Raw genomic sequence first — 14,206 nt, 5'->3', positions numbered from 1 at the left:
AGCTAACTATCATCTGAAAGCACCCAACAATGAGTTCCAGGCGATACCAGTCTAGCCGCAGTCCCTTCAATTCTTCAACGCGACTCCATACTGCTTTGCGATATTACCTAGAATCAATCGCAATGTGCTTGGGTTTAATTATTTAGCCTTGAGATGATTGCTGGAGTAGTTTGTATGTTGCATGTCACCAGCTAGAAATTAATGGCAGCTTGCACAGTCAATTTCAATCACCATTCAGTAGTCTTGGAGTTGTAAAGACTCCACAAAATTCTTCCTTCAAAAACCAGTAAGCCCTAGTCAATTCAATTCTCCAGAGATAGTATGTTACATCCCAATTTTCGACTTAGCTTGAAATATAGTTGTTGAGGTTCGCATGAAGTCAGTTGGCAGTTTAATCTGTTATAATCTGGCGAAATGGTAAGATAGTTAGTCGTCATTATTTCAAGTGAAGATGACATGTTAGTTGATCGTTAATCACGAATTCATGGAATTAAGATGAAGGTCAACTGTTATGATTATTTATGATTAAATAATTTATAATTTAATTACGGAGAAATTCCTTGCAGGAAACATGTCGAAGGGGTGGAAGCATTGTCAGAAAAGAATTAGGCAGGGCATCACCATCACTGGGCAGACGGGTAGAGGACTTAGCGATTTGAAACAGGATACATCTGTGGAACCGCATGAGTTATATAAATAATTAATTTAATTAAAATAATTAAGTTAAAATATAAAACATCTCTCGAAGGATTTTAATTTATCTTTCATCATATAATTTTAATAATAATTTAAACATGTGCATATAATATAAAATGATTTGGCATCATTATAATTTAATAATAAATTGATGTTCTCATGTAAATATAAATATTAGATTATAATAATGTTCGAATTATAATAATTGAATTATTATAATTTTTGAATTATAATCTTCCAATTCTATTCTTTTCTTTTTATTATTCTTGCTTTTAACCGATTATTATTTGGCATGTTCAATTGAATATATGTTTTAAATTCGTATAGACTTCTTGGGAATTCGAGTGGATTCTTGTAACTGCAAGAAGTCGTAAAGTCAAGCTCTTCTTTTTATAGAGTCTCATATCATATTACAACCCAATCTTTTTCCTTTTTCTTATTTCCATATTGTCTCCTTGCTATTAGAGGTTCTCAAGACAAATGAGAACGATATCGATTTCTATTACTGCTTATTCTTCTGTGTCAAATCTCTTTGATATTTCTTGCCGTGGGTTTCAGATTGGAAGTATTTTTCTCAGCAACAGAGCAAGCCGAACTGCAGTAGAAGTGTCACGTAAGACCCTGAAAATACCTTGTGTTATTTCCATATGGCTTGTCTGTAGTAAAACATGTAGAATACCAATTATTATCTGTGGATTTCTTCCTTATTTCTTTTCAAATCATAACATCAATGGTTTATCTTTTGTGCCGATAATACATAGGAACCATAGCACTGCTGTATATCTATATATTCTGGTACGAATTCAAGAAGATAATTAATAGAACTGAATTCATGAAGTCTGCATAATAATGTTTTACTCTGCCCTAAAAGATTACCAATTATGTATAACCATTTAGCTCAGAATTAAAATAATTTTTCTTTTACAAGATGATAACAAGAAATCAGAACACCAATGCATTCACTAGGCAACGATGCCATCATAGGTGAAGGTGGTGTAAAACAATTCTGTGAATAAATTTAAAAAAAGTTCCATCTCTTCTCATTTCTGATTTAGTATTCATCCATAGCCGGTGAGGCATAGTAGTTAGTGATTAATATATAATACTAGTTGCTGGTTTTCTGAAGTGTGTCAGAAATCATTAATCGAGTAACCTTGAGAATACATCATTTATAAATTCAAATGGCAGTTGTTTTAAAAACTTGATTGATTAGCCATGAAATGGTGAAGACGTGGAGATAATCTGCAAGAACGCGGAAGAGAATTCAGTTGTGATTAAATTAAGTAATTAAGCATTCGATTTTTGAAATCTTTAAAGAATATAATTTATGTAAACACAGAATGTGAAATGATGGTTGTATTTAATCTTCTTGAATAATTGATAGAGCCGTTTGCTCTGAGAATTCGGAATACTTGGGACTCACTCGACTGTGTAGCCGAGAAGATGGGTGATGAGGTGTGAGAAAGGAATCATCAATAATATGAATCAGTATCAGTTATGACATTTCAATATTTATCATTTAATATGAATTAATTAATAGCTCAAGCATATTCCTATTATTATGATCTGTTGCCAAGTCGTATGGTGAGTTTATTACCAGGAAGTCCAGTGGATGGCAAGATGACCCCTGTCTATTCCAGGTAGGGAGGGCCTTTCTCGTTAGAGATCGTGTGGGACAAGTTGTGGTTCGAGGTTGGGTGGTTAAGCTCCTGACAATGTTTCATCTCTGCACAAGTTACTGGACGCGCATCAGACAAAGATAAGTCATACATTCAATTGGTTTTCGGAAGTAGGTATTATCACTTTTATGATTAATATGCAAGAAGGTAAGATTAATTGAGTTATTTCATTATTTCACCTAGATGTAAGAGAGATTTTATGGATTGTTTTTCATTTATATGAATATCGAATATAAGTATATGTTCTAATCTTGAGTTACTGTTACAATTAAGTAATCGGAAGGAAAAGAATCTAAAGCCCTAATTGATTGAGAGATGATTGGAACCCTAAATGATACAGTGGTATCGGAAGCCCTAATTGAATCCGTGGTATTAGAAGCCCTATTTGAATCAGTGATATTGGAAGCCCTAAAAGATTCCAATGGTAAACTATGCCCTAATGATTACAATGAAGCATCCTTAGTTTGATATTGATCTCAGTTTTTTGAGGTATGTAGTCTTCAATTTCTATAATAATTTCATGGTATTTCAAGTTTTTAAGTTTAAGAAATTTTGTCTAACTAATTTTTAACAGTAAATCTTATTCACATGAACATGAATGATATAGCTGTCTTTCTAATAAATGAAGTAATAACTATATTCTTTGAGTATGTTAGATCTTAATTTAGACCCGGGGAAATCGGATGTTACACAGTATGAAACAGTAGGAAAATGTGCAATATGTTATATCACAGCAACAAATTGCTAGAAATGCTCAAAACAATACTCAGTAAACTCTTCAGAAAACCCTTAGTCAGAAATTCAAAAGAAAATATATATTTAAAAGATTATATTTCTCCCTAGATAAAAAAGATATAGTAGGAGAAAGTTGGCCAATTGTATACTTCAGGATAGTCACCAAGAATTTTTTAGACAAGACCCTTAAACTATAGCAAGGGCTCACAAACCAGAAATCAAGAAAAGCCACAAAGGCGCAAAAGACAAATATATATTTAAGCATGCATTTTCCAATGAAATGAGTTCTCATTTATAAGCTTTCGTTTGCCAAAGTTTCCTTAAAACTCCACTTTGGAAATTGTAGAAGTTGCCCAAAAGAACTCAACACTAGAAGCTTTCCAACACCCTTATAGAAATATCTCTTAAAGTCGTTATATTAATAATATAAACATTATTATAAAAATGCAACTCAATGATTAATAAATAAATAAGAGCTCATGCAATTATTAATCTGATTAACTTTAGGTGACAACCAACTGCCAAGCCACCCACTGTGTTGCCGAAAATAACAACTGCCCAAAATAGACTTATTAAAAATAGTAAGTTCACAACTGAGACCCCAAAACATCCTGTCAGCTCACGAGGGTCGCTATGATGAGCTAACTCTATCAACTACATAGACCGGCCAAAAACGGGGACATTACATCAACTTTCTTTCTATGCTCCAAGAATATGTCTATCATTTTGTGAGCCTACTAGTAGACTTCCTTCTGGTTGACCTGTACTTGGATATTTGGTTTTTTCCATTCTAATCACAGATCTGTAGTTGAAATCTTAGGCACAATTTCAGATCTGTGGTTTTCAGAATAGAAAAGCATTTTCCCTTGCCTATTTTAAGGTTAGATTTCCACCCTTCCATTTATCTCTTAGCATAGACCTATTTCCATATTTTAATCATGTTGATTGCACACAAATAGCACCTAGATCTTAATTTACATTCACATTGCACATTTTGAAGTTAGTTAACATTGCATGAAAGAGGACTTGCTTGCGTACTTCCTTAGTATAATTCGGGTTTAGTATTGACATTTTTTTTCTACTTGGGTTTTGCTAATCTAAGTTGAGTTATATTGAGAGTTATGTTAGGAAGCTCCTCTTTCTCTTGTATTGAATGTTAGTGAAAAGTAGAAGTCATCTATTTACACATCTTATTAGGTGCTTCGATTTCACCTCTAAACATCTTGGTGACCCTAACTTGTGACCTTTCTAGAGTTTGATTGTTACTTTCCATTGAGTATTCATCTTCTTTCGGTGAATCGTTCTCCTTAGATTTGGCTACCTTGAGAAGTTAGATTACTTTATCTTTCCTTTCAACAATGAGATTCTCTAAGTCACTATGGTGCGTAATCATTTTTATGGTTACTTTTGTCCTTGCATCTCTTTACCATGCTTATGATGTTTATGCAAGTTTCTTTCATTTCATGATGTTAATGTTTTTACATGGTTTTCTTGCATATGGTTTTATGAGTTTAACTAATAAAAGGTTTTCTGATAAAGCATATTTTCAGACCATCACCAAGCTTTCATGTGGATTCCTTATTCATCTTTTAGATGACATAAGAGATTTTGTTAGTGATGCTTCTAACACTATGCCTAATCCTACCCATGTTCAATCCCCTTGTACCTCTCCCACCTTCCAACACCTTCAAAATATGGTTCATGACCTCGATATTAGACAATTCCTAGAAAAGCCATCTTCTCCACCATCTCCCACAAATACTCCTCACTTTCCTATATATACAATTCCTTATTCCATTCCTTCTTACACTACATTTTGTCATCACCCTCAAGACAAACCATTTTCTCCATCTTCCCTCCACACTACTTATACCACAAGCTATAATGTTATCACTAGACAAGGTTATAAGGGTTTAGGTCTTGGTATAATGAACATGGTATTAAGATCCCCCTTTACCCTTCCTTAGCGCCAACATAGGGTTTTCCCTCTCAATGTTCCTCCTACCTTTGCTACTCCACGACCTCCTCTTCATCTTCTTCTTCCAACTCCATCTTTACCTCCTAATGACACTCAGGTTGCCTTAGCATTAAGAGTCTACCATTAACTTTTGACTGCATCTAAACTAAGATATCAGCCTTATGAAAATAATGCTATTAATAGATTTGCATGTCCTTTTTGCTACGATAATGAACATTTACTTTGTGATTGTGTTGAATTTGCATTATATGTTCGTGATAAAGTTGAAAACAGTAAGATTTCTTATATGCAAGATATTTTATTCCTTACTCATAAAATTACTTAGCATTTCTAGTTCCTCTTGGGGTCACTCTCTCTTATTCTACATAATATGTTTACGAGTGACATAGTAGGTCTTTTTCTTTGTTCCTCTTAACTAAGGGGTAAGGTTCATCTTTCATTGGGATCTATTTTCTCTCTTTGTTGCACGTTTTTCTGTGCTTTATTATCCTTTCTAGGAAGTGTATATTTGGTATCTAGGAGACATGTTTTAGGGTGCTTAATATGTTATCCATCTTTTCCCTTTCTCTTCCTTGTAGATGTGTATCCTTTGTGTTACATTTCTATGTGCAACTTTATCCTTGTATCATATATGTTATAAGGGACTTGTCCTTGAGGCTTTTTCTCATTTCTTTCAAGGATTTGTTATCTCGTTGTTGTTCCTCTGATGATAGCTAAGTAGGCATAACATGTTTTCCTTTTCTCTTCTTTCATTTCTCGCTAGCTTTGCATTATTTTAGGATACATTCTTCTCTTTGGGTATGTAAGGTTTTGTTTCATGCTAGACGCAATTGTTGCTGCCTAATAATTCTTTTACATATCTTGGATTTGAATGTTTGTCATTTAGTAATCATCTATAGTATCTTTTTACTTCGTACACGATTTTTTTTTCCTAACATTATGTTGCTTGGAATTGCATATCCTATGTTGCATCTTGCCTTATCTCTATGGTGTTGCATTATTTTATGATATATCTTGTTTGATTTATGGTGTTTTTTTTGTGCAAGGCTAGATTATGGTTGCTGCTAACAATTCGTCATTATATCTTACAAAATCTTGTTTTATAATCTGTCACAAACTTCTCATTGCTCATTCTTGTCTCTATGCTTGGGGGGCAAGGTTGTTTGTATGTTCTTCCTCTCTTTTTTCTAAGGACCAACTTTCCTTAGTATGGTGACATTTGTTTATCACGTGACATTCTTTTCCTATAAGGAATTGTTGTCTTCATCAGGATTCTCTCTTACAAGAGGGGAATATCCTTGATAATCACCTCTTCTTTATTTTCAAAATTATGATCATTATAAACATTTTCCCTTACTTTTCATCAAAAATTTTGTCATCCTTTATCCAAGGATCTCTATTGCCACCTAGACACAGGGGGCTAAATAGGTGCATTCTTGTTCTGCTCACCTTCTTTTGTCTTGAAGTCATTATTGTTGTTTAGACACTCCTCTTGAAGGTCGTTGTCTTGCTAACAAGATCTCTTCCTTTCAAGGTTCTCTTCTCATAAGTGACATATCCTTTCATAATTATCTATCTTCTTAGCTTACAAATAGCCCACACTCTTTGCAATGTTTGTGGCATACATTGTTGCTTAGAGGATGTCTCCTTATTGTTAGAAGTAGTTATCCTTGATTCTCTTCTTTGTGATGTTTATGGCTACCTAGTCCTCATAAGGAAGGGGGCATACATACACCCTCCTTGTACTGTCGTTTACTTTTTATGCACTTTTACTTTTACATTGCAACTTGCCACTCCCTAATGGGTATTAGTGAAACTTCTCCATCCTAGGGAAGCACTTTTACAAACACACATCTCTTCCGATAACAGACCCTTGTCCATCCACAAAGACCTCAGATATATTTACACTTCGTGTGATACCAAGAGATTCATCCACGAGTATACACACATAGATACATATGCATGCAAAAGCCGCCAACAGGCACACATGGTTGACTATCAGACACATAAACCTCCTAGTTTTTTTATTTTTGTTTTTGTAATTCACAGTAAGGAACACAAGCCTTAGTAGGCAAAATAATCCCTCTCTCTTTCTCTCTCTTGTTTTCTTTTTTGCTTTCATGCTAGTAGGTAGAATCATGGGGAATATCATCTTTTATGGTGCCCTTGTCTTTCCTATGTGATCTTTTATTCTTATAATGGCCTTCCAAGTATGATATTAGCGGGTGAGACTTTTTCTTATCTAAGGTTTCTTTCACTACTTGATTTGGGTTTTAGTACTAACATCTTTTGTGTCTTTTGATTTACGCTTTTCTTTTTCCTTTGTTTTCTTTCGTGCTCTTATGCATAAGAATGCAGTTAAGATCCTAGGTTTGGGGGCTTATGTCCTTGAACTTGGTGATGTTCTATCTCATTGTGACAGTGTCTCTTCTTCTTCTTCTTTCTTTATTGAGAGTATGACTTGCCTCATACTCCCATTGAAGTGGGGGCTAAATGTACTGTCTTAAAATGGAAGCACTTTATTTTGAGAAATTTTAGCTCTCCTTAGTGTGTTTTTGGTCTCTCTTTCTTCTTCCAATCTTGCTCAAATTTCTAGGTCATCTCTCATTTCTTTGCATGGCCCTTTAGGCTCTATTTTATCTCCTTTTTGGTCATATCTTTCGACAGTTTCCATATTTCCCGAATCTTTCAACACTTTCTTGTTGACCTTAGGTTTCCCTCTCTAGGGAATATTCTTACTTATAGATCAACCTGGTCGACCTATACCCAGAGGGATTTAGGTTCGAGGCTTGATGATTCTCGAGTGTTCAAATTGTTTAATTGTCTCCCGGGTTGTCATACTTTGTTTTTGATCTTGAAAACTAGTATATAAGGAGGCTTGGGCATGTCATTTTCATCCATCAAGCCATCATACATGAACATAATCAAGCATTAGTGGACTTCAAGCAAGCATTTCAAGCATCTATATCAAGCATTCTTCAAGCATTTCCTTCTTGTATCAAATTTCTTCCTTAAAGGTGGTAGTGGAATTTGGCTTCTAAGGAGGAGGTCTTCCGTTCAGCCACTCAAGTTCTTCCATTCTTAATCAAGGTAATAGGCCAGCATTGGGGCAAATAATGATAAAGATTTAATACTCAGAATGAATTTCAGCTTGGTCTATTTGTGTCAATCCAATGGTGTAAGCTTGTGAAAGGTGTCCGAGCAATATCCTATCAAGGCATGTTGGTTATGAGTTAAGTGATTATGAATGCAACTGGAACACATAAAAATAAACCTATGGCAAATGAAATAAATACTTGTGACCAAACATCCTAGTGATAGAAACATCATAAACAAAAACATCTTCCTATAATAAAACTAACAACAACAATGTGGCAAAAGAAAGTACACCGAAATTGCTATACGAACTAGTAAATACTCATAAAATAATAATTTAATTCAATGTTCATTAATCTGAGTACTCGAGAATGCATAAGTGAATTCAAACAACTTATTAAATCTATAAAGAAAGTGAATTAAATGTAAGCTTTAATCATTTTAAAAATAGACACACTAAAATTAATTGCATATAAATAACTAAGATTAATGCAAAATAAACTAATTCAAGGCAAGATTAATTAAAATAAACTATTGCATACCATACAACTGAAAATAAAAGATCACCAGGCAATCTTGGAGTGGGCCTTGCCTCCTCAATATATTCGGTGAAAGACCAAATATATCTTCTACATTGATTTAATCATCAACAATACTATTACATTCACTAGAATATTACAAGCTTGCCAAGAGTTTCACTTGTAATATAAATTTGCGTAGAATATATATTTCTTACACACTCCATCTCTACAATTAATTCTACAATATATAAGACTTGGGCTCTCTATTTTAAGAATTTCCTATCTATACTATTGTGCGGTGGTTAGATTTTTTGAAAAATGTGCACACTGCAATGGTGGAGAGGCGGGCATTAGAAATGGAAGGTCAGTGGTTCAAACTGTCAACCTTTCACTTTTCAAATTACTAACCGTCACTTCTCTTATATGCTTATAATAGGCGGGACTCATATCTTTATAACTGTGACATAGGTTTGTTACCAAAATTTACCCATAGCTGAGTGGTTAGGGCAATAAATAGTATGTGGCAGGTAGTGTGTTCAAACGTTCCCCAACTATCTTTTATAAGAAACAAACTTGTTCATTTTTTCAGTCATAAATAAAAAAATGGATTTGCTATAACCATAAATAAATGCTTATAAGTAGTTATCAATGACCTCATATGTATTTGTGATCTTTTCCACATGAAATATTAATTTCCATGGTATAGTAAATGCCAGTAAAACACAATCAAATATTAATTATTCATATATTTTATCTGAAAACTAAAATAAATATTACTTATGTATATTGAAATATATGCAACATAAAATGAGAAAATGGAATATGAAAATGAGTATGAAGGTTTATGTAAAGGGTAAAATATGGGATAATTTAGGGCATAAATAGCTCTCATCACAAAGCATGTCACGAACATTTCCATCATGAGGTTTTGACTTCTGTGGTTTCCTTGTTTTGAGTCAAGGCTATTGCATTTGCATGTTTGATCACATATCAAATTCAATTGCACCTACAAAGGTAATTGTATTTGTTATTGTTAAATTTAGTCCTACTTCATGCTATCATTCCCTGTATCATTATCTACATTTCAATTTGAAGGTTGTTTCCTCAATCTAGGGCTTGACCAAGGCAAGCCTTCATCCAACAAAACAAAATCAAATTTTTTTCTATGTAGGAGTAGGGTATCAAAATTGCAAATTCGGATCCAGAAAGTATCAATTGCAAACTTTTAGAAAAATATGGATTGACTTTCTTTTTGTGCTCCGGGAACATGTCCATCATTCCATAAACCTACTAGTAGGTTTTCTTTGGTTGACTTGTACCTGAAGGTCTGGGCTTTTTGGGCTTTTCTAGTTTTCCGTTCTAATTGCTGATCTATTGTGAAATCTTAGTCACAGCTTCATATCCGCGATTTTCAGAGGCAAGAAACATTTTCTCTTGCATATTTTAAGTTAAAATTTCCACCTTTACTTTTATCTCTAAGCACAAACCTATTTCCATATTTTAATTGAGCTAATTGCACACATATTGCACCTAGATCTATTTTACTCTCGTCATTTGATCAATTGGTTCAATTTACATTCACATTGCACATTTTGAAATCAATCAACATTGCATGAAGAGGACTTGCTGGCATACTTCGTTAGTGTAATTTGGGTTCAGTATTGGTATCCTTTCATGCTACTATGGTTTTTCTAATCCAACTTGAGTTATTTCCAGAGTTATGTTTGGAAGCTCCTCTTTCTTTTTGTAATGGCCACCTTAGAAATGCCAAAAAACTAAACAACTGCTGATAGGAATTTTGTCAAACAGTTTCTATCCAACTCTTTATTACTTCTGTTAAATGTTTAGACCCCTTTATGGCTCCGGAAGTAAAATGTTTGTTTGTTTTTATGTCTTTGCATAGATTTGAAATCACATAACATGAACAAGAAGAAATTTATAATAATATGCAAACTGAAGATTGAACTACTGCTGAAATAATATTATTTTTCAAACTAATACATAGCAGACTTTATAACTCACTAATTACTCCAGCATTATAACATAATGTTCTAATAATGACTTACCATCTTGCTACTACAGTAACATGAATAGTGCCGTGCTATAGTGCTGCTATAGTAAAATCTGTCTTCAATCAATCCAAGATCCTCATAAAATCATCCCTTTAGAATGGCATAAGCATTCGACAAGAAGCGGGAATGATATGAGCAAACACTCAATCCGCTTGTAGCTAGAAGTGCGCCCAATCTGCTTGTTAATGAAGCTGATACCAATGAATTCCAAAGGCCAAACCCCAAGGGAAGGACGTGTAGAATGTTACAAGAGAGGATAGACGTCCTCTAATGCCAAGAACGGATCAGCAACTCACACATCAATTTTCTTCTCATATTCAACTTGCCAAATGAAGCCACAAACGCTCCCTTTTATTCCTTTTCCAAGGGTCGATTCAACTCACATGAGCAATGTGGGATAAAGGATGTGCAATATTAAACATATTAAAACAATCACTTATGTCTCCCTTAGGCACCCCCTTTGATTCACACACATTCCCATAAAATTTAATAATAAAGTAACACTTCAATATTTTACAAATAAATTAAATGTTACTTTAATAATACTTCAGGCATAAAAATATATTAGCTATCGGACTTCGAACAACACGAGTAATAGCTCGTTGAAAAGCTCTCGCCGAGGAGTATCAAATTCAATCACCAAAACTAGCCTCCCTTGTGTGCTACTGACTTATTAAAAATAGTAAGTATGCCTGAGACTGAGTGAATCAATTCGACTAGGCCAAAACACTCTAAGATCCCTTTAAACTTTTTGTTAGCCCTTGGGACCATGTATATTAGGCTAACACGCACACACTTGGTCAACTGCTAAAGTGGAGACATTACAGTCCGACCCCCTTGAAATTGCTTGTTTTCAAGTAATCTGAATCCATCTTGCTGAATAACTTGCTCACTCTCCCATGTAGCATCCTCTTGCAAGTCTTTCCATTTGACCAAATACTCCTTCACCATCTTGGTTCTGAGTTTCCTCTCTCGAGTGCCCAAAATAGCCTCAAGTACTAACATGAGCTTCTCCTCCTCATCCAAAGGGGGTAAATCTATAGAAGGAACTACACTCTGATCAATGACTTTCGTAAGCCTCAACACATGAAATACATTGTGCACCTGATTGCCCTTTGGAAGCTCAAGCTCATAGCTGACTTCGCCCATTCCGCGAATCACCCTGTAGGAACCATAAAATTTAGGCTTCAACTTCTCTACTTTGCTCTACTTGAGCGATGACTGCCTATATGGCTGTAGCCTCAAATACACCATATCCCCTACCTCGGAATTGCGCTCTACCCTATGCTGATCAGCATACAACTTCTACTGATTTTGAGTCTGTTGTATGTTCTCCTTGATCGCTCTCAAGATATCCTGACTATCCTGCAACAGGTCTTTGGCTTTGGGCACTCGGTTGTTCCCCAAAACTAAATCCATGAAGCTGGGTGCTTCATACCCATACAATGCCATAAATGGAGTCATCCTGATGGTCATGTGATATGTGGTATTGTAACAATTCTCCCCCATATATAACCACTTGATCCACGCTCTTTGTTGCACAGTCACATAGTTTTGCAAATAGCCTTCCACCCATTTATTTACTATCTTTGTCTGCCCATTTGTCTGAGGGTGGTAACTTGTACTAGGTGTAAGATCTGTATCGCACAACTTGAACAACTCTTGCCAAAAGGTGCTCATGAACTTGCTATCCCTGTCACTAACAATAAATCTCGGTATCCAATGCAACTTGAAAACCTCTCTGAAGAATAAATCTACCACCTGAGCTGCTGTATAAGTAGAAGGAATAGCAAAGAAGTGAGCAAACTTTGTCAATTTGTCTACCACCACATAAATACAATCTCTTCCCTACACTCGTGGTAAACCAGTGATGAAGTCCATAGAAATACTTTACCATTTTCTATCCAGAATGGGCAAGGGCTATAGTAAACCTGCGGGAAATGTTTGTGGGGTATAGTAAATCTCGGTATCCAATGCAACTTGAAAACCTCTTTGAAGAATAAATCTACCACCTAAGCTGCTGTATAAGTAGAAGGAATAGCAAAGAAGTGAGCAAACTTTGTCAATCTGTGTACCACCACATAAATACAATCTTTTCCCTACACTCGTGGTAAACCAGTGATGAAGTCTATAGAAATACTTTCCCATTTCTTGTCCAGAATGGGCAAGGGCTATAGTAAACCTACTCTCCCTTATTCTGCTGACAAATTCCACACTACTTTACATACCTTTGAACATCATCCTTGAGCCCTCTCCATGAGAACTGCTCTCGGATCTACCTATAAGTCTTAAAGACCCTTGGATGCCCAGCTCTAGGTGCATCATGAAATGCCCTTAGAATATCCTCTCTAAACTGCGATGTAGGGATCAAATAAACTCTGTCTTGAAATCTGATCAACCTATCCAACACCGTATACCTGTCATTCTGATGGTGCTTGCAACTATCCCAGAAGCCCAATCATCTCCTGCATACTCCACTGCAATTTGATCTCTCCAATCTCTTGAGACCTCTGCTAGAGCACATAAGTGAGGTCTCCGAGATAAAACAACAACCACCACATTTTTCTTACCTCTGACAAACTCTATATCAAAGTCATAAGCCTGTAATTTAGTAACCCATTTCTGCAGCCAGTCATTAAGATCATGCTGGCTCATGAAGTATTTAATACTATTGTGATTAGCTTTGATCACAAAACGCCCACCTACCAAATATGATTGGAATTTGGCCAATGCATGCATTATGGCCAACATTTCCTTGTCGTAGATAGAATAACTCCTCTCAACTCCTCTGAGCTTCCTACTCTCAAATGCAATGGGGTGCATCTCTTGTATCAATATTGCTCCTATCTCATCTCCTGAAGCATTACATTGAAGCTCATGGCTTCTTGAAATCAGGTAGTGCTAGAACCGGACAAGATGACATCGCTTGTTTGAAGTGGTTAAAACATCTCTGCGTTGCCTCTATCCATGTGAAGGTTCCTCTCTTGGTGAGATTTGTCAAAGGTGCGACAATCTGTGAGAATCCCCTAATGAACCTCTTGTAAAAACCATATAAACCAAAAAACCCCTTCAGTTGTGTGAGGTTTGTGGGAGTAGGCCAACCCACAATAGCTCTAATCTTTTCAGGATCAACCCGAACACCATCGGCACTAATGATATGGCCAAGGTAAAGTTGCTCGGTCATGCCAAACTTGCATTTTTGATTCCTTGGCATACAATGACACTCTATCCAGAATAGATAACACCTCCTCCAGATGCTGTAGGTGCTCCTAGGTTTTACTGAAGACCAAGATATCATCAAAGAAGATCAAGATGAGTCTCCTCAATTGCCCCTTGAACACCTGGTTTATACAACTCTGAAATGTGGTAGGTGCATTGGCTAGTCCAAATGGCATAATCATAAACTTGAAATTGCTGCAGTGGCAGAGA

General features: G+C 35.5%; 1 protein-coding gene across 2 annotated transcripts in view; it reads left to right on the top strand.

Moving 5' to 3' along the window:
• The window catches only part of LOC149565706 (microbial collagenase), a 111,539-nt gene that overhangs the window by 34,023 nt on the left and 63,310 nt on the right, over positions 1-14,206 (top strand). Inside the window, exon 2 of one of the 2 annotated variants that reach the window (XM_089819203.1) lies at positions 1,255-1,309. The exons of the other annotated variant lie outside the window; for it this stretch is intronic. Within the exon in view, the coding sequence (XP_089675329.1) occupies positions 1,255-1,309 (55 nt within the window). The remainder of the gene's footprint in view (positions 1-1,254; positions 1,310-14,206) is intronic. 2 annotated transcript variants of the gene reach the window in all.

Source organism: Cupressus sempervirens, chromosome 3 (assembly GCF_028749045.1).
Source record: "Cupressus sempervirens isolate cs-2001-9-10 chromosome 3, ASM2874904v1, whole genome shotgun sequence".
NCBI classification, from domain to species: domain Eukaryota; kingdom Viridiplantae; phylum Streptophyta; class Pinopsida; order Cupressales; family Cupressaceae; genus Cupressus; species Cupressus sempervirens.
The sequence above is the reverse complement of the archived record's forward strand: the minus strand, read 5'-3'. Positions and strand labels throughout refer to the sequence as shown.